At 40.2% G+C, this 19,840-nt stretch overlaps 1 protein-coding gene across 1 annotated transcript in view; it reads right to left on the minus strand.

Annotated features, from left to right (window-relative positions):
• RASEF (RAS and EF-hand domain containing) overlaps positions 1 to 11,345 on the minus strand; it is a gene marked incomplete at both ends in the record, with an annotated part of 32,790 nt that extends 21,445 nt beyond the window's left edge. The window contains one exon of the mRNA XM_082075451.1: positions 10,990 to 11,345. Within this exon, the coding sequence (XP_081931577.1) occupies positions 10,990 to 11,345 (356 nt within the window). The remainder of the gene's footprint in view (positions 1 to 10,989) is intronic.
• Positions 11,346 to 19,840: the final 8,495 nt, after the last annotated feature.

Below are 19,840 nucleotides of genomic sequence, written 5' to 3' on the forward strand. Positions count from 1 at the left end.
GGTATGAATGCCAGCTACCCAAGTTAAAATAGGTGTTTAAAGGGAGTAGAGGGAGGTGATCATATCTTGTTCAAGAAATAAATAAAGTTTGATGTTCCCTCAGCTGCTGGACTTCTAGTATTTAAATCCCTTGTATCAGGACAGAGGGCTGGAGTATGGAAGGGAGCTGTAGTGGAAATGAAAATCCAGGGCTCTGGTTTAAAACATATTATTCTTGTCCAGACGACCATACTCCTCCTAATGCCAGCCCTGCTTATAACCTGAAAAAAATTCATTGTTATAAGAAGTTAATTTTGTGTATGATTATGATGTGAAAGACAACAGATATACCTCACACAGAAGAAAGAAAATAAAGAAAATAGTTTTTGTAGATCCTTTAGCTATTAAAAGCCCTCCTAAAGTTTATACTGCTTCTTAAAAGCTGCCCTAATACAGGAATAAGATATTTTGATTCCCATTTGATCTAGACTTATTTACATGACTTGTATACAATTTAAATTGTTAAAACAAAAAATCTTGACAGTATACAAAAACAATGAACAGTATGACCACCAGAACATTATTACCCATGTTACTACATAAAAAGCACTGATTTGTGGTCATACCTTGAGTGACACCAGGTAGCCCCTTGCATTACATGCCAGCTACATATCTGGATTGCCATAAAGCAAAATACCAGAGAAAATTCTGTAACAGAATTTAGCAGTCCCAAGGAAAATGAAGCTGTTTGCAACACAGACTATATGCCAGGACATGAAAGGCATTCAAGAACTTAAAAATTCAACAGAAAAAAAAAAAAAAAAAAAGGAAAAGGGAAGATCAGGCCTAGAAAGGTGGAAGAAGCAGGCCAGTAATGCAGAAATACAGTGTATGGGTGGTGGAAAGGCAAACAAAAATAACATTTTGCAACTTCTAGTCTGACACCATACCTAACATATAACAAATACATGAGCTATTTTTGTTGTTAGAGGAAAGCTTAAACCCTGATTCAATAATCCGCCCCACTAGACAGATGATATTTTCCTCTCTTCTGTGAAGGTAGTGCTATCTAATACCTTCACCATACGCATGATATCAACAATCAGTGTAAATTCTCTGCATTTTTTCCCCACTTGAAGTAATTCCACAGCTTAGGTCATCAACATTGCAGCACCATGCTTCTTCTATGTGATTTCCCCACTGAAAGTATAATTTATTTTATTACAACAGTACCATAATTGTTACTGTACCTCAGATTCCCATTTAAACAACTGAAGTATTCCAGGATACAATAAAATGTTCATTTCAATACACAGAAACATAACTGTAACACAAAGAAATATAGATTTACTGATGCCAGAGGCATTTCTATGTTCAGACATGTTTCTGTCTTACAGAGGGTTTCCTTTACGAAGGCTAAAGCTTTAGCTGTATTCAGTATTTCCAGAAGTTACATTAAACATAATGTAGTGCTCTGAATATCTTCCAATGTATGTATAAGATTTCTTTTCCAAAATATATTTTAAACAGAGTAATGTCAAGGTTCACAAATACTCACAATAATATGCAGATTTATCTGATCATTAGATCACAGAATCACAGAATGTTAGGGATTGTAAGAGACCTCGAAAGATCATCTAGTCCAATCCCCCTGCCGGAGCAGGAACACCTAGATGAGGTTACACAGGAATGTGTAACCTCAGGTTTGAATGTCTCCAGAGAAGGAGACTCCACAACGCCCCTGGGCAGCCTGTTCCAGTGTTCTGTTACCCTCACTGAGAAGTTTCTTCTCAAATTTAAGTGGAACCTCTTGTGTTCCAATTTGTACCCATTGCCCATTGTCCTATCATACCACAAATTATGTATAAATAACATATCATTAAAGAAAACCCCAAAAGTATCTTTATTCATTCAATAATTTGCATTAAAAAAAAAAGTAGACTTAAAATCCGCCCTTTTTTCACTCTGTACTATTACAACATACAGACAAAAGTAAGATTTCTAAACAGTTTACTATACAACAGAGTTTTGTTCTGATGATAAGAGTGTATCACAAAATAAGTCTGAGTTTTGAGTTCATCAGATTTCAACTAAATTTCAAGTGTACAGCAGATTTGTAGCATTGAGACACTGATTTCCAGGTTCACACAGCCGGACAAATAATAAGTGCAGTGTTTCCAAGTACTACCATTTACAGAATGCCTACTACACCTCCATTAATGCTGGGTGGGCCTGAAGCTGGAGCCTGGCTGTACTTCAAACATTACAAAATGTATCCTCTCCAGTGTCTCTTCGCTTGAAATCCCATTTATTTTTGACACTTGAACTAAGACATGGTAACATAACGCTGCATTTCATAAATTCCTAGCACTTCAGTATTTGTTTTTCAGAGCTGCAAATTGCTAACCAAAGCAGACAATAAAATATTCCAGAATAGTTTTGAATTTTAGATAGAAGCAGATATTATGCATATTCAGAATTTGCTGCTGAAGAATCCCACTTCTTCAAACAGTGTGAATATATATAGCCCTTTAAATTAATGACATGTAAAACAGAAATGGCACTAGCCACAGCAAGATGGACCAAGTTTATCAGTCTTCCCAGGCAGATAAATTCAGCACAACCTGGGTCAATGTCCTGCGTTTGGCTTGCACAGAGTTAATTTTCACAGGAAGTTGGGAGGGGACACAGCCAGGACATGCTCAGCATACAAACTAGGGGAGCTGACTGCAGGAGGGAATTGTTGATGAGTGGGCTTGGGCATCAGTTTTCCGGGTGGTCAGCAATTGCCTTGTGTAACCCTCACTTTGTATATCCTTTTATGGTTATTATTGTTGCTCTTTATATCTTCCTTTGCAGTCCTGTTAAAGTGTTTTTATCCTAACCCACAAATTTTACCTTTTTTTTTTTTTTTTACCCCCACAGTTCTCCTCTCTATCCCACCCAGGATGAGGGAAGAGCGAGTCAGCAGCCACATGATACTTAGTTGTCAGCTCAGGCTAAACTAGGACAGTCAACATATATTCCTTTAAATTTCCTTTGAATGTCACCAACAAGATGCCTACTAGTACCATTGTTTCCTAGAAAGTAAACAAACAGTGGGACAAATACTTGTTAATTGATGCTAACATAAAATATTTGTTACTTGAACAAATGTTTTCCTGATTCCCTCCTAAATCACAGGTCAGTGAATGAGGATTGGATCTTTAAGGATTTACATAACTTCTTTCACAAGGTTGTAGGGTTATGTTGTTACTCTCTTTCTCACCCCATCTTTTGCAGGATTAACCAGCTTCTGTCTTTAAATCAAATTAAACTACATCCCTAAAACTACCATCTACCTCAAACTGTACTACAAATCCTGTGTTCAAAAATATATATGTATGATGTTAACACTGGAGGCTTCCTGTCATACAGACTATTAATGGAGTAGCAAAATGGAAGGTACAGTGTCTTATGCTGAAGGAGTAGAGAATTAAACAATCAATCTGGTCTTTGCTTACTGTATTTTGTGTCAGATGACATTTGTAGTGGAAAATTGCAGTGTATTTCTGCAACTTACATTCGCTTCACAATAATGCCACAGCCATTGTCTCTTGCAGCTTCTTTCTGAAGTGTATGCAAATACACATATGAGAACTGAAGATAGAAATCAATATCTCCATGCTGCTGAGCCTCTGCCATACAGGCAAGTCTGCTTTAAGATACTAGTCAGAAGCACAAGTAATCATTGTGAGAGTTTATTCTCCCTCTGTGATACAAAACCCTCTGTATATTTACTCTTCCTTCTTAGCCCAGTGACTAGCTAATACCCAGACGAATTCAAAGGATCTCAGTGACGCAGTTTTATGAAGTGGTACTTAGGTTTAAGAAGCAAAATAATACCCACATAACCACAATTATGTAGGGTATCAGAAGGGTTTGGAAGGCTTTTTAGATTAAAATTGGCCACTGAAATTCTCAGTGACACTTACCTGAATTCTTCTATGGCAACTTTATGGGAAATCTAACTAAAAAACATGACTCAACAACTATTGCAGCAACAAAAAAAGGAAAGAGAAGAAATTAAAATCATGCAACAAAATTGGTGGGACTCTGTTTAATCACTTCTGCCTTCAGCAAGAAATAATACACTTTCATGATTTGGAAAGACTGCTACTGATTTAGTCACTCAAAGTATCCCCGATGAATTAGCAGCAAGCGCACTGCAATATATTTTAGATTCACGGAATTTTAAAAGGATGAAGCTACATACATTGTATATCAACATGCAGTAACTATTTGATGATTATGAGAGGAATTGTTCTGAATTGTCTCATTCTGTATTTTCAATCACTCCCCTACCATGGTAGAATAAAGCAGGAGCAGAAGAAGGAAAGAAAAAACAACAACAACAGCAACAAAAAACACACACCACACTGGGATTAGAGATACCAGATACTGAGATTATATTGAGTGGCATAATTTCGTATAACCCACAGAGATATGCTAATTTCTGTCAATTCATGGCATTATTTTGGTTTGCTGAACATACAGTGACTGGTTGCCTAATAATCCACACTCTGAATGCAGCTCAGAAGGACTTGATAGAATTTATCGAAGAAGAATAACTTCACAGTTTCTTAGTATCTCGCATGTGTTCCCTATGTAGTTGTCAGAGAGGGGACGCTATGTTACATAGGCCCCTTAGTCTGACTACAAGGTGGGTATTTTCAGTATAGTTTTCCACCAAAGATGTACGAAGTGCAATAAGCTGGTGGAAAACTGGAGAAAATCAAAGAAGTGCCAGTGATATTATAACACCACCTTCCCTCATTCACATGGTAGAGATTCCGTGTTCCTTCCATCGCTATTTTGCATGTTTACCTGGCTCTGCTCTAGCAAGCTGGAGACTAACAAGGTGGCCAGCAGAATTTCAGCCCATGCAGAGCACTCTGGGGAGTCCAAAGCAGCAAAACAAGGTAAAAGCTCATGTAGGCAGGAGTTCTGTGTGGGCTGTCAGGCTTAGCTGAGCAAGGGTTGTACTGAGAGGCAAGAAAACTAGACCAAGGCGTTCCCCAGCAGGATTTATTTTGTAGGTCCTTCTGTGTACATCCGTATCTTTCTCAACACCATCTCTTGCCAACTAGTAGACTCCTGTCTTTACTTCTATCTTCTTTCTTATCCATGTTCTTACCTGTAAACTTAATGTCTCCAAATACTTCCTCTTTGTTTCCTTGACCCTGACATCTTTCATGCACTAGAAAAATAGAGTTTTTATTTTTGTAGGGGCAGGTGAAAGCAAAGATAATCAGCATACACAGAAAACTTGTTTTCATGCTGATAATACGTTCCCGTTCCTAAGTTTTATAACACTATTCAAGTGGCCTCTTCTCAGTGTAGGTGAGCTTGTAGAATTAATCTCATCACTTGCAGCAGCTTTCTTCTGGAATGGGCACAAAGAGATGAAACATAAGGTGGTTTGAACTGTGTAGCAAGAGAAAGATCAAGCATTACACATCTAATGATCGCTTTACACTGGAGACCAGTAGCCTATGTGTGCAAGCAAGAAATAGAGAAATACCTTTTTTCTGAAAACCAGACATAATGGATATGCCATCATATCAGCCACCAGAAAAGATCAACCAAATCCATTTCAAATTGGAAAGAATCTGCTTTGTCACAGCTGAGTGACTAATATTTCTCCTAGATTAAGGGCCTTATGGAAAAACAGATCACATGAAATGTTAACACAGTGTAAAATTTAAGGTATTTCTCAACCTGAATCACTATGGGGTATTTTAATACAATGTTTTCTTTTTCTGTGTCTGCCCTTTCAGAAACAGGCTGCATTTAAAGAAAATTAACAAATCTGCAACACCAGATGAGAAAGCCTGTCCGAGGAATGATTCCCAGGGAAGCGATTTTTGATGTTTCCAAGGAATACTGTTCCTTGCCTAAAGACAGCAGTGTGATTTGGAGCCGGTGGGGCATGAGTGGAAAAGACTGTGGGACAGGGAAGGGAAAATGAAATCTGTGGAGAGGAGAATGCTCCAAATGACATGGTTATAACAAATGATTTTGTGACATGAAAATACCAGGAAAACTAATGCTACAGTGCTTAAGTAATTTGGCACAGATGCTGTTCTGATTAAAGCAAAAAACAGAAGAGGCTCAACAGGGGTTTCGAGAGGTGGCTCGACAAGGTTTCTAGCTCACAGAAAGACATCCATCATACACAGATGCACAGATGCAATGTGCAGAGCACATTTGTCAAACCCTCATCCTGAGAAGTATTAAAAGATAAGACATCATTCTTACAGCAGAGGTCCTTTCTCCAAGCATTGAGGACCAAGCATTAGGTTTCTCTTGGGATTTGCCTTCAACTCCTCTCCAGGGACCACACTTCAACTTCCAAATAAATATTTCCAGTGCTGATATCATAGCTCATCATCTCTTGGAACCAAACACTAACCCCTGACGAGAGCTGATGCTGTGTTCTGTATTGGCTTTGTCAAAAATCCATCCTGGCTTATGATGGCAAGACCACGGCATGTTTTAGACTTTTTTTTAATGTAGCAGAGCCCCTTTCCTTTGCTGTAATACAGCAGTATATCCCATGAGCATCACCTGTCTTCATAGTTTAGTAGCTCATGTTAAAAACAGCACTCTTTTCTCATTTTGTCACACCCCCCAGATCTACATTTCCTATACAGCTCCAGATGCCATGATTGGGGTAAACTGTTGTAATAATCACATTAGGACTCTGGAATTGTATGATGCATAAAATCTCACAGTCTGTCAGCAGTTAAATCAAAGTCTGATGAACAGTCAGCTTGGCCCAAGGCACACAAGTAAAACAGACCCCAAGACTAAAAAGCAAAGCAATGAGGTATGAGTATCCTCGGAAGCAGAAGAATTTAACTTGAAATATGGATACTAGCTGTCTTCTTAAGATTCATCCACCCATTTGTGCTCACATTTATTTAGTTCATCTTCCAGTCAGATTATCCAACTTGCCAAATATCACGCAAAAATTTCCTGGTTTCAGTTTATCTCAGAACAATCCCACAATATACAAGAATGCACACAGCCCACAAGTCACAAGTCTTTTCCTTCTGATTGAAAGTCTTTGACATAAAAACTTCAAAATGTGTTTTCTGGGGAGATTTTTGCCTGTCATTTACAGATATGAATAACTATCATAACATACATAAACATAGGTTGTCTCCTGAAGTGTCAGTGGATGTTGGATGGTTCTTTGCTCAAGCTGAGGAATGGAAAAGCATTGCCATTAGGAGACTTTCCCACATGCTTAAAGAAGCATGCGCCTATTAGGACCGTGGGGGGAACCTTCAATCTTAACACTGAAATGCAAACAGATCTGAGGTTGGCCACATATTAAAAAAGAATGCAACACCCTGTAATATGGTCAAGGGCTAAAACCTCCCAGCGTGGAGAGTACACTGGAGCACTCACTACCTGAAGCACCAGATAGGTAAATTCCCTTTTTGTCTACTCCTGTATCATTGCAAATTCTTCTTAGAGGCATAAACTAACAAACATGCTTGAGTTCTCAATAAAACAGATCTCCTATGGCTCACACAGTTATGTTCCAGTTGACAACTCATTACATATAAACCAAAGGCATTGAAATCTTTTGTGTTTAATTACTCATTATACCAAATTGAATATAAAAACACAAATGGGTAGTTGCACTTTAAAGGAAATTAATGCCCCCCAGAAAATACCCTCTACACAATTCTACTAAAATCTGACTTCACACATTATATTAGGTCATCAGCCTGGAAAGACTTACCACTTTTTTTTTCTGCTAGAAGCACAATTGCCCATGGAGTACATGTAAATACTACAGCAAACAATGCTTTGACTCACAGTGACCACCTTACCAAGAAATTCAGCTGAATTCATTCCCAAAGATCTGTTCAGATGGGGAGGGAGGGAGGGAGCAAGGCTGAAAATAAACTCTTTAGTGTTACTACTTCTGTTTAACTGCAACTGATACAATCACATCTCCAGAACAGACTTGGATGATTCCAAGTATAAGCTAACAGAACTGCACAACCAATACACCAAACTACATAGAGGTAGGATTAATCCCATAATAAAAACATCTTTTTAGAAACTGACTAAATTCAAAGTTTGCTTATTTTAGTATGGGGAATGAGGCAGTACCTGACAGTGAATAATGCTGCATCTAATGTCTGCTACTACACTGAGGACTGGGTTATGATATTGATCTGTTACTGAGTTTCACACCTCATTATGGAGGCTTGTTTATGGCATTAAAAAGCCCAGTCACAGAAAGAGAAGCTGAGCCACCTGTATTGATATCAGTGAAAAATTTCCCCTTTATTTCCATGGGCACTCAATCAAGCTGAGGAACGACACAGGTGTTTACTGCGCAAGTTTCTCCCGACTGCAGCCCTGGTTTTTTTCTCACAATGTCCATCTGTATGCCCTGTTTCTTGCTTTATAAACCACAACCGTATCAAAGCATGTGTGCCACTGTCTTGCTAAAGTAGGGCCAGAATGAACAGCATTTTGAGGGGCTGAACCCGAAAATGGTCAGAAGAAAAACACACAATTGAGATAGAAAATATGGACAACAGACTCCACTCATCTGGGTTTGAGAAGTTTCTTCTTTGTAATTACTTTACTCACATTTTTCAATAGCAATGTTACAGCGAACATATGAAGAGCAATAAACTGGGCACTAACTGTTTTATAGCATTGAAGATGCAAGTATGCTCCAAGTTAGGTTTGTTTTTCAGAGTACTGCCTTTCCCTAATAAAGATTGAACTGCTAAAACAATTTTTAAAAAATTAAAAGATAAATAACTTTTTTTAAAGTACCAGCTTGCACTTTACACATTTTTGTTATATTCTGTTGCTTAAAATCTCTCCTATGCCCAAACTCATAAAATAATTTCAATATATTCTTTATTTACACAAGCGGTCCTAATGGTTTTAGTGGTACTGCTTGCATAAAAAAACAAACAAACAAACAAACAAACAAACAAAAAACCCACCTTACACCTATGTTTCAGGAAAAAAAAAACTGTGGGCCACAAATGCAAGAAAAAAAAATCATGAGCTGTAACACAGACCTGCTTCTAGAACTTCAGGACAATAAAGAGAAAGAACAAGAAAACAAAGGGTACACTGTTCTTCAGCTGACATTGGCACACACCTAATAAATACAGCCAACTATGAAGGATGTTCAAAGCTACTTACAAAGCTGAACATGAATAGGAAGCATTTCAATAAAATTACTGCCCACATGATACATACGTATTTAACTATTAAAATTTATTTCTGTTTGCTGTTTTAATGTATAAGAATCATAACACAAATTACATTAATTGTCTCATGATAAATTTAACAGAACTAAAGGACCTGTCTGCACACTCAGCCAACAAATGCTATTCCCCTTCCCTCCTACTGTCCTCTTAGACAAACAACTGAACTATATTCAAACTGATGTTGCAAACCATAGTAACCAGAATACTGAGATAAGCTTATTACCTAGAGGAGGCAGATGCTTCCACAAGCCACCACTGTTCATGAATCAGATTTTTGCCATCTCCTATCGAGTTTCTGTCTGGTTTTAGGTTAAGATATTACTTGTACCAGAAAATTCTCGAACAGAAACTTTGTTGTTGTTCTTTTATTTCTGTAGAAAGCAAGTATGTCTCAAGGAAGGCATCACGAACTAGGTAAGAAAGATGTGTATGACCTTACTGATCTGTCTGGAATAGAGCAGTCTAAGACAACTAACTGATGTTATTTACCCTTCCAGTCCTGAAAGAAGAGAACAATTAACTCCAGTCGTGCACAAGAATTGCAGGTTAAGTAACTGAAAATTTATCTGAAGAAACTTTTCATTTCACAATTCAAACATTTTTACTACTGTCTAGAACAAAATAATTGGGGTAGATAAGAATTAAGGGTGCACTATATAGAGACTGGTAGGGTAGAAAGTTGCCAATGATTTGATACATGCTCCTGTAAAACAACAAACTGCACATTTGATTGTTACAAAAGTTACACAGAAACTAACTTGCCTTGTATTGGCTTCTGTGCACCTCACAGCCAGGGCCCTCTGAAACTTGACACAGTCTGTATTTATTCACGTAAGTATTATTTTTAATTGCATTTTAACTAATTGCAAAACCCTTAAACTAACATTACTTGTTTTCTAGCTTTAATTACAATTTTTAAATGAAGCAGAATCACTCTGTAGCGTTTATGGCCAACGTTTTCAAATAATTTTGAGCATCTCAGGTTTCAGGCAGATTACTGCAAATCATCAAAATGTGCCTCTGTAAACTGGAACCAGCTCGGTTACCCCTGGTAATCGGGTTAAATCCCAAACCAAACTACCATCAATTGTCGTCATTTAATTGACATCGAAGGCAAAGGCTCTCACAGACCTCAGTGAGCTTCTCAGCCCGAGCGGCACATTTATGAACACCGTTAACCTGGAGGCGAAAGCAGTGTTGGTCTGCAATTACCAGGAAAAAGGGGGTGCAAGAAAGATGCTGGGGTCTGTTCAGGGGATTTGGGGCGGGCGCGCGAAGTTTCATTTGCATCTCGTTTCACCGGGCTAGTTTTCACACGTGGGTGCCAGGCAGAGCAGCGAAGAGGAAGCAAGCAAGCGGCTGCACCTTGGAAAAACAGAGCTGAAAACCCTTAAAACCGGGAAGCAGATGTCAGTGAGGAGGGCTCTATACACCTGCAAGTCCGGCGGACGAGGGGTCACGCTAAACTCCGGTACGGCCGTTCCCCGTCAGAGTATTGCGTCAGCACCAGCACACGGTACTCCGGGGGGGTTGGGGGGGCGTTCCTCTCCGGAGAGTGGCAGGGGCTGTTTGTCGCTGCTGGGCTCCCCGCGGGAGGGCTCAGCACCGGCACCCCCCTGGCCACAGCTCAGCTCCCACCGGGGCGGCCGCCCCTCCGTCCGCCCCGGGGCCGGGGGGTGAGAGCGACGGCGGGCGCGGGCCTCACCTGGGAATGTACCTCGCCTCGTCCCCGAGCCGCACCTCGAAGTCCCTCCAGGGCTGCTCCAGCCCCGCGGCGGTCCAGGTTGCCGCTGCCTCCTCCACTCCCTCCGGCTGGCCGCTGCTGGGCCGCCGCCGGGTGGCGCCGCGGAAGCCGCGGGCGAACTCCGGGAAGGTGATGGCCCCGTCGCGGTCGCTGTCGAGGCGCTGGAAGATGGCCTCGGCCTCGGCCGGCTGCACCCGCAGCTCGGCGCAGAGCGCCGCGAAGTCCTCCCGCTCGATGCGGCCCGAGCCGCTGGCGTCGCAGGCCAGGAAGAGAGCGCGCAGGCGGGACAGTTCGTCCTCCGCCGCCTCGGGATCCATGGGTCGGGGATCCTCTGCCCGCGGCCGGGACGCGACGGGACGGGGCGAGCGGCAGCGGCCCGACCTGGCGGCACTACTTTGCCGTCGGCTCGGCAGGGCGGTCCGGCCCCGCTCCGCCCCGGCGCCCTGCGGGGCCGGGCGCGGCCGGGAGGTGGGGGGCGGGCCGCAGGTAGCAGCTTTCGTTTGTGGCCGAAGCCCGGCAGTGCCGGGGCGGCCCGCGGAACCCGGGCGGGGCTGCCGGCAGCCCCGGGAGAAAGCGGGCTGGTCCCCAGCGAACGGCCAGCAGGTGCCGGCCCCCGCCACCCCTGGGCTCCCGCCCACAGCCGGAGGCACAAGGACAAGGTGTTCCCTTCGCCACCTCTCTGCGCCGCATTTTGCTAACAGCACAGGTAACTGTATACGAGCACCACACGTTACGAACAGGTCCCAACACCCTGCAGCAATAAAATTTGAGTCCCAATACCATACGGTCCCCGTAAAGTGTTAAATCTCACTTCTGTTTTACGGCAGAATAAAAATACTCCTTATGTTCATGGAAGACAAGGAATGCAGGGTGACCCAAAGTTTCACTAGGTAAATTCTTGCTGATCATGAGTAATCTTGGAGTTACACATTGTTGGGTACATGCTCACTGCTATCCTATCAACAGTTATTTAGCAATTGTTAAAATATCAGCATAAACTCAAAAGGCAGAAGCTAACTTCAAATCAACAAACCAAAGGAGACAGATTTTCAGTGCTCCCTGTAGAACTGTTGTCTGTCATTCTTGACAGAGGTTAAAGCTTCTCACTTTCCTGAAGTCAGACTCAAAACTCCAATTTAATTGGAAGCAGTCACATTTTAGCTGAAATGGTTTTGTTTGTTTGTTTTCAGTTTCCCTGCACTTATTCTTATTTATGTCTATCTCGGAATGTAAATTGTGTATACCAAAGTTGTGATAGAGTTAAAGAGAATACAAATTCAAGTATTGAAACACTGTTTCCTTATTGACCAAAACATAGCCCAAGGCTAAGTACATAGTCCAGCAATGAACAAATAGTCCAGCTGACCTCTCATTAGAATAAATCACATCTAGGAGGTGTGGAATGCCCTCAAAAGAAATTATTGTTATTTTACAGTTTTTTATTACTGTTTTGCAGGCTTAGACAGACTTAGCCTAAAACCCTGCCAACAGTCTACCTCTAGTCAATGAAACGTTTTGTGAAGTGTTCCCTGCACTCTATAGAAATGTAGCTGTTAAGTAATTTGGAATAAAAATTTTAGCTTAAAAAGTCAGATAACTGAAATACTTCAGTTTATGATTTTATACATTTTTGTCACTACATTTACATTACACAATTATAAAACTAATTAGAGTAGTGAAGTGATATCATCTTCATATTCTGAGTCTAGCAAAATCTAGTGTTTTAGTAAAGCAGAATTAATTTAACAAAAGTGTTCTTTCTTTTCCATGGTTTGTCATCTGCCCATCAAATATTTGTACCCAGAGTATCACGAAGCCCTTATGGGGCTGATGAAATGTTGTTCAGCCATTGAAAGAGACAAACTTATCTTGCTTACACACACCAGGTCTCTGTTCATAGGAGTCAGGATATTTGGTTTTCAGTGTTGACAGGCTCCTGAGCTGAACTGGAACAGCCTCATCCAGAACTGAATATGTCTCACTAGACAGACAGGGAGTTCCCATTCAGATCAGTGTGCTCACCTTTTTGTTTGCTTTTGTGGCTGCAGGTTTATGCACTGACGTTTGTCAGTAATCCTTATCCTGCCCACTCTCTTATTCACTCTGTTGTGCGTATCTCTTGTGGTAGTGACTACCTTGGCCTGCTAAGTACAGCATATAGTTTGGACATATGGCTCCTTTTTTTTTTTTTTTGCATGACTTGGGATTTGACCGGTCTGCTGCAAAGGTTTGCATCTTCGTTTTCTTTGAAATCTTCATGTTTCTAGTGATGTGATACAAGTAGGTAACAAGTAATATTGAAAATAAATTGAAATTTTCACATTAGCATTCAGTTTTGAATCAAGCCATATAAAAGTCTTGTAATATTTGCCAATGTGATGCCTACAAAGGCCAGATTTCTGCCTTCATGTGCAGGCAATCCTTTGTGTATTCAGTGAGTGTTATTGTCTTTGGCTTCTACCTCATTTCTGCTGTTAAAGAAGTTCTGTCACACAAATCTCAGGCACTGGCATGAAGTACAGTGTGTAACACTGCCATGGCACAGGTATGGCCTGCAAAACAGACTATGTCTGCAGTGTTAGACAACCGGGTCATGGTTCAGTCAAATGTTCCTAACACAACAGCACAAAGATAACAAATAACAGATCACAGAATCACAGAACGTTATGGATTGGAAGGGACCTCAAAAGATCATCTAGTCCAATCCCCCTGCCGGAGCGGGAACACCTAGATGAAGTTACACAGGAATGTGTTCAGGCAGGTTTTGAACGTCTCCAGAGAAGGAGACTCCACAACCCCCCTGGGCAGCCTGTTCCAGTGCTCTGTCACCCTCACTGTGAAGAAGTTTCTTCTCAAATTTAAGTGGAACCTCCTGTGCTCCAGTTTGTACCCATTGCTCTTTGTCCTGTCATTGGTTGTCACTGAGAAGAGCCTGGCTCCATCTTCCAGACACTCACCCTTTACATATTTATAAACATTAATGAGGTCACTCCTCAGACTCCTAGATGCAGAGGTTAAATGAAGCAGATTAGAAAAGACAGGGAAACCAGAAACGAGAGGTGTGGTGCCACACGACATCAAGACCTAGTGTTTCCCCAGGAAGCAAAAGAGCAGAGAAGCTGAACTGGGCAGTGGAATAAGCTAGAGAGCTCTTAAATGCTATTTGAACACATATGGTCTCTGAAAGCAACTTTGCAGAACTGTCCAGAAGCTCAGAAACCCTGGAGTGCTGTTTTCCAGGCAGATCCCATATCTGAAATTGCAACACTTTTCCCATCCCTCTCTATAGTTTTAGGAATCGTACATGCCTATTAAAGGAAGAATTTTTCTTGGAATATCAAGCATTTAAAAGTTAGGAAATAGAACATAAACGGGAACAATTATTCCATAATTTGCTAATCCTCATTATTGTATGTGGCCTCGGGTATTATTTACTCTTCAATGCACACTATTCAGACCTTACTCTGAAGACAGAGTATTTATTTTCTGTAGTTCTTCCATATATTAACAAATCTTCTCAATATTATGGCCGGTTAAGGGAGTGAATGACATCCTCTATGGCTCCATTAACAGTCTTATTCACCTTTGTCTGTTTTACATTTGGACAGTTTAAGCAACTTAGCACAAACTGTGCAGTTTACTTGGAAAGTAGAGCTCAAGTAAAATAGAATCAACAAGTAATATAGAAGCATCTCATTGAAAACAGTGTAATACACAGGTATCATGCTGAACACATCACCATGAAAATCAGTTAATTAAACCTACGTAAATTTCTCCACTCACTGACAACAAACTTTACCACCTCTGCAAGCCACCATATAGCTCAAAGAATCACAATCACAGCTTGGCACTTCATGTCTTCCTTTTGTATCTGTACCTGTTCATGAACCTCGCCATCTCCCTGCCATCAGGAAGGGAAGCATAGAGTGTGCAGGCAGGTAAAGGACATGATGCAAGGTGGCATGCAGAGTGGAGTGGCTCTGGGAGGCCTCCAGCAGATGGACTGTGGTAGCGATTCTTCCCCCCCAGCTCTTTCCCCGCTCTGCCTTTCTCTATTGTGCCTTCATTTGCACTTTTTATGACTTTGATGGTATTTTCAGCTGTTTACCCAGTTATATGTGCAGGCATACACTTCATGTGAAGCATATAGGATAGCTGATGTCACAGAGGCACACAAAAAAATCAACCCAGGCAGATGGCAAACTCAAAGGGGAATTCATTTTTCCTCTTCCAAACAAAATCATTTAACTGGTGATAAACTGAGAATAAAATGTACTCTTAATAAAAATTACTTTACACTCCAACAAACATTCAGTAAGCCTCAGGTTCAAGATACCAAGGGGAATCCAATTACTACACAGCCAACTCAGACTCAGGGGATCCCCAAAACTTTAGAATGGTGATTCAAAATGTCCAGTCACTCACCTATATAAAATGAGGCTCCTCAACCTCAAGAGGTTGCCTTAGGCGGCAACCCTGATCTAAGGTGAGATTCTTCAACCGCTGAACTGTAGCTCCAAGGAGACCAACTCAAAATGAGGTCTCTAGTGGGCTCCACTGATACCCTAGCTGAATCTGAGCTGTGGTCATATAAGGCCACCAAGGACTGTATAAGGTCACCCAACTAAGAGGTGTGTACATGAGCACAGTGGTCTAGTCCATCACTATAGAAGTTTCTGGTGCTTTTGGAGGGAGAGAAAAGGTGGAGGGAAGGGGAGGTGTACCTGCCACAGGTACACATAGTCAAGTGCCAAATCTGGGCGAATTATAGACCATTGTTACATATTCCTTTTCCTTGTGGTAAAATATTTAGTGCTGCTGAATGTCATTCACTCTTATTCTTGTAAATTAAAAACTACAGGTAATGAACTTAGTAACAAGCATCATGTAGACTGTGCTTCTCAGATATCATTATAACCTCTGAAGTGGAAAAGTGTAATCTATATTTTTAAAAACTTAGTCCAAGACAAAGAAATCAAGAAACTTGCAATATATTTAAAAACAACACAATTTTATGCTTTGGCGTTCTCAAAAAATGAGGCACAATGTGACATGAAAGCTCTTTATCAAAGCCGAGGTACATTTTAAAGACAAAGATATCTCCTGGGATACACAGAATTTTTCATTCAATGGAAATGTTAGCAGTTGAGACAGTGAGCTCACAAAAGACTTCCACAGTTTTGTTGATTTCTTTCATGTACTCCAGACCATGACTGAAGTGGAAGCCATACGGATGAAGCATCTTCATCCTGCAAGAGGGAAAACTGACCAGTTTATAAACCAATAGTGAAATACCTAAAGTGCATTTACACAAATTATTAAGTATTGGCAGCAAAGGAGGTATGAGCATCTGACAGGCTTTTTAAAAGCTTGTCTGTATTGATCAACTGAATAGCCAGGGAGATGCTGAAAAGACCAATAATGACTGTTGGGCCTAGTTTGGAAGTGTGAGCAGTCATCCTCATGCTGTTCTAACAGGAGTACTCCAAACCCAGAAATAACAGAAAAAAATCCTGTTCTAAAGACACTCCGTCATGTTGCCAATTCTCAAAATCTGTAATGGTTTTGAATAGCGTAAGCTGTTAACGATAAATGCTTATGAATTTCATCTTTTACAGGAATGCTTTAATTATGATTTTCATTATAATCTTAGTTATCTTTTTTTAATTCTGTTCCATTTTTAAGGTGTTAGGAATCCTGAAAAATACCTTACTTTTTAATGAACGAGAACAGAAATGCAGAGTTGGCTAAGTGACATGCAAATAGAAGTCTCTGAATCCTAAATTCCACTTTCAGATATGGAAGTAACACTTCCTCAGAAACAAAGGGGCAAATGAGACTGTTTAACATGGAAAGATCCACAGTCATCCTAGGAAAATAGAGGCTTTTCCTCCCTTGTCTTTTCAGCCCCACTAGGCTCAAAGAAATCAAAGGTGCTAGATCCTTTCCCTCACTTTCTTTTGGTAAGGCTGGGTTGCTACAATAGGCAGTAATTACATTGCTCTGTGGAGAGAAAACCTGACCACTGCTTAATTTCTTGCTATTTCTTTCTCTGTAACTTCAAATGAAACTAATCCAAAGCAAAACTCTCTGAGTCCATCCATGAAAATAGCTCAAAAGAAAAAGTTATTCTCTGCAGTGAGACATAACATGTAAATGGAAAATTCATTCATATTAGATTATTACATGCTACTAATTGTTAAAAGTTTGAATTTCACTATGGATTAAATATTCCTTCATGCATGATCACCGATGATGAAATTCATGTTTATTTCTCTCCTAAGTTTCCTACAGAAGCCATGAAGAGAGTCACTGGTTGCGCTGTAATGGACAGAGATAAGCAAAACAAGCCTTCTAGGTTAAGATAGTTTTTGGTTGTTTTTGTTTGGGCTTTTTTTTAACTGAAATATATACAAGCTATCAGGTATGAAAGCCCTCCTTGTGTTTGGAAGTCTACACACACTTTCTAATTCCAATAGTCAAAACCAAATTAAATCTATTCATGCACCTTTCTTGAAGAAATGGGCATCTCAAGAGGCAATTCTTCACGTGCAAATCTAGTTGATGATGACCAGTGCTGAAGACAGAGGATAGATGTATAATTTCAGGACAGAGATGAACAATGTTAGGTCAAATAGACTGTCTCTTTCCAGTTAGGATTAGCTTTGACTTTTTTCTGCAAAATGATGCCAAGGCTCTTTCAAATACACAGCAAGGTCCAGGTTTTCCTTGCAAATGGAAAGATCACTGTTTCATCCTCTTCCTCCCCTCCTTTCTTGCTCAATGTGTTGGAACACTTCCCCTGAAGCAAAAGGACTAAGTCTAATTCACTGCACTGCCTGACACAAATTAAAGTTACCTTCTTTTTTCCTCAGTGAAGTGTCCTAAACACGAATCTATCTGGGACAGTGATGGAGTTGAGGAGAAGCCAGCTGCTCAAAGCCACTGCTCCAGGAGTAATTTCTGGGGTTTACAGTGCATTGTAACTAGATTTAAAAGTTTTTGGAGCAGATGCTGGATGCCAGTTTTCCCTATGTCAGTGGATCATCAATCCATCCTTCATTCCTCTCTATCTGTCCCCAAAAATATTTCATTATTTTCACAGATTCTGGATAAATGGTATCTATTCAATTACTTGAGCAACTATAAGACAGCCCAAAGGACAAGGTTTCTTACATGCTGCAAGAAATATCTGAATCTTTTCAGACAGAGAGGAAGACTAAATCCATCTCCCAAGCTCTTACTTTCATGTTGCTCTATAAAGAAGACAAACACAAGCAGTTCTTTTTACTTTATCTTGGGCTAAAGTGGCTGCCACTCTTTCCTTCTGTGAAACATTCTCCTGTTCTGATTAGGCAAACTCTGTGTGTTGTCATCATAGCAGGCCTTAAGAATGAGAGAAGAGTGTCCCATTTCTGGATCTTGAAAGAATCTTGGCTGTTAAGCTGCTCAGTGCCTAGAGGACTATAGGACATGTCCACAACTTCAGGCTTCCAGGCAATTTTCCTCAGAAAACACAACTGCTCAATGCCTTTTTGAAAGCAGTTTTGGGTGGTGTCTTTCATCTCCTTTGACTGCAACTAGTAATTCCCAAAGTACAAAATCTCAGGCGAAGGCAGTGAAACTCAACCACCTACGCTGTTAATTTGTTTAGAACAATCACCTGGCACTGGTTGCAGGACAATTAGCATCTCCTAAATTATTTCTCTTTCCTAATGAATACTGTTCAGGAGACAGGATAAGCAAGTTTTAATGTGACCACCCTGTTTTGGAAGATAAGTCCCGTGTAACAATAATGAAGTCGACAATGCCATGCTCATTGGCCTCAGTGCTAGAGAACAGTTCTGGTTGTTTTATTTACTAGGGTAGAAAAATACCTAATGCAGGTCTTTATATTTGTAAAAGGTCAGAGTAACATTTGAGGTTATAATCTTATTAGAATTTACTTCCTGAATACATAGTACTTTGAAAATAGTTAGAATTTAAATGCTGAATAAATGTGAGAAATCTGTATCATGTGAGAAATAGAGTAAGTGCATTCAAAAACACTAAATAGATATTTATGACAATGTATGACCAAAAATATTGCAGTAAGAGACTGGAGAGCTGAATATGAAGGTGTAGTAAAGGACCTCTCAAGGTTCTTATAAATAGGAAAGTGTTAAAGGAAATTCATGGGGTTTTAAAAACAAATGAGATTAAAGGTTACATGACTCAGAGCTGAAAGTAAAACAAACAATAAAAGAATCAGAGAGTTATAAAGACACACTAATTCTTTTGGCATGTAAGACAAAATACCATGCTTGTTCATCTTGAAGAGAAGTGAGATTTTGTCATAACCTTAGACAAAAGACTTGAAAAAAAATCTGCCAGAGTTTCTACCAATATAAGAGATCTACTTTTCTCATTGTACAAATTACAGAAAAGACAATGCATCTCAGCAACATTGTATAAAATCAGAAAGGAAAAAGAAAGCTCTATTGGCTGTTTCCTCCTCTAAAATGTCATTAAAACTAGGTTCCTTCTCATCTGCTTCCAAGGCATGAAGAAAAACATAATGTTCTCACAAGCCCAAATCCATTAACGGACAACATACCCTTTAGATATGTGTATTATCTTGCAGATCTTCAAGATTTACACAACTGGAGAAGACTGCAAAAATAACTATTTCAAAAGTGTTATTTTTCTACAGGTGAAACTTCTTCCACAAATTGTACTATATCAATCTTTGCTCACAAATCTTTTACCAAGTGAGTATACTGATGTTCATGTACTAGTAAACTTCAAATAAATATTCAGGAACATATATGGA

Source organism: Streptopelia decaocto (genome assembly GCF_964273445.1).
Source record: "Streptopelia decaocto genome assembly, chromosome: Z".
Taxonomy (NCBI): Eukaryota; Metazoa; Chordata; class Aves; order Columbiformes; family Columbidae; genus Streptopelia; species Streptopelia decaocto.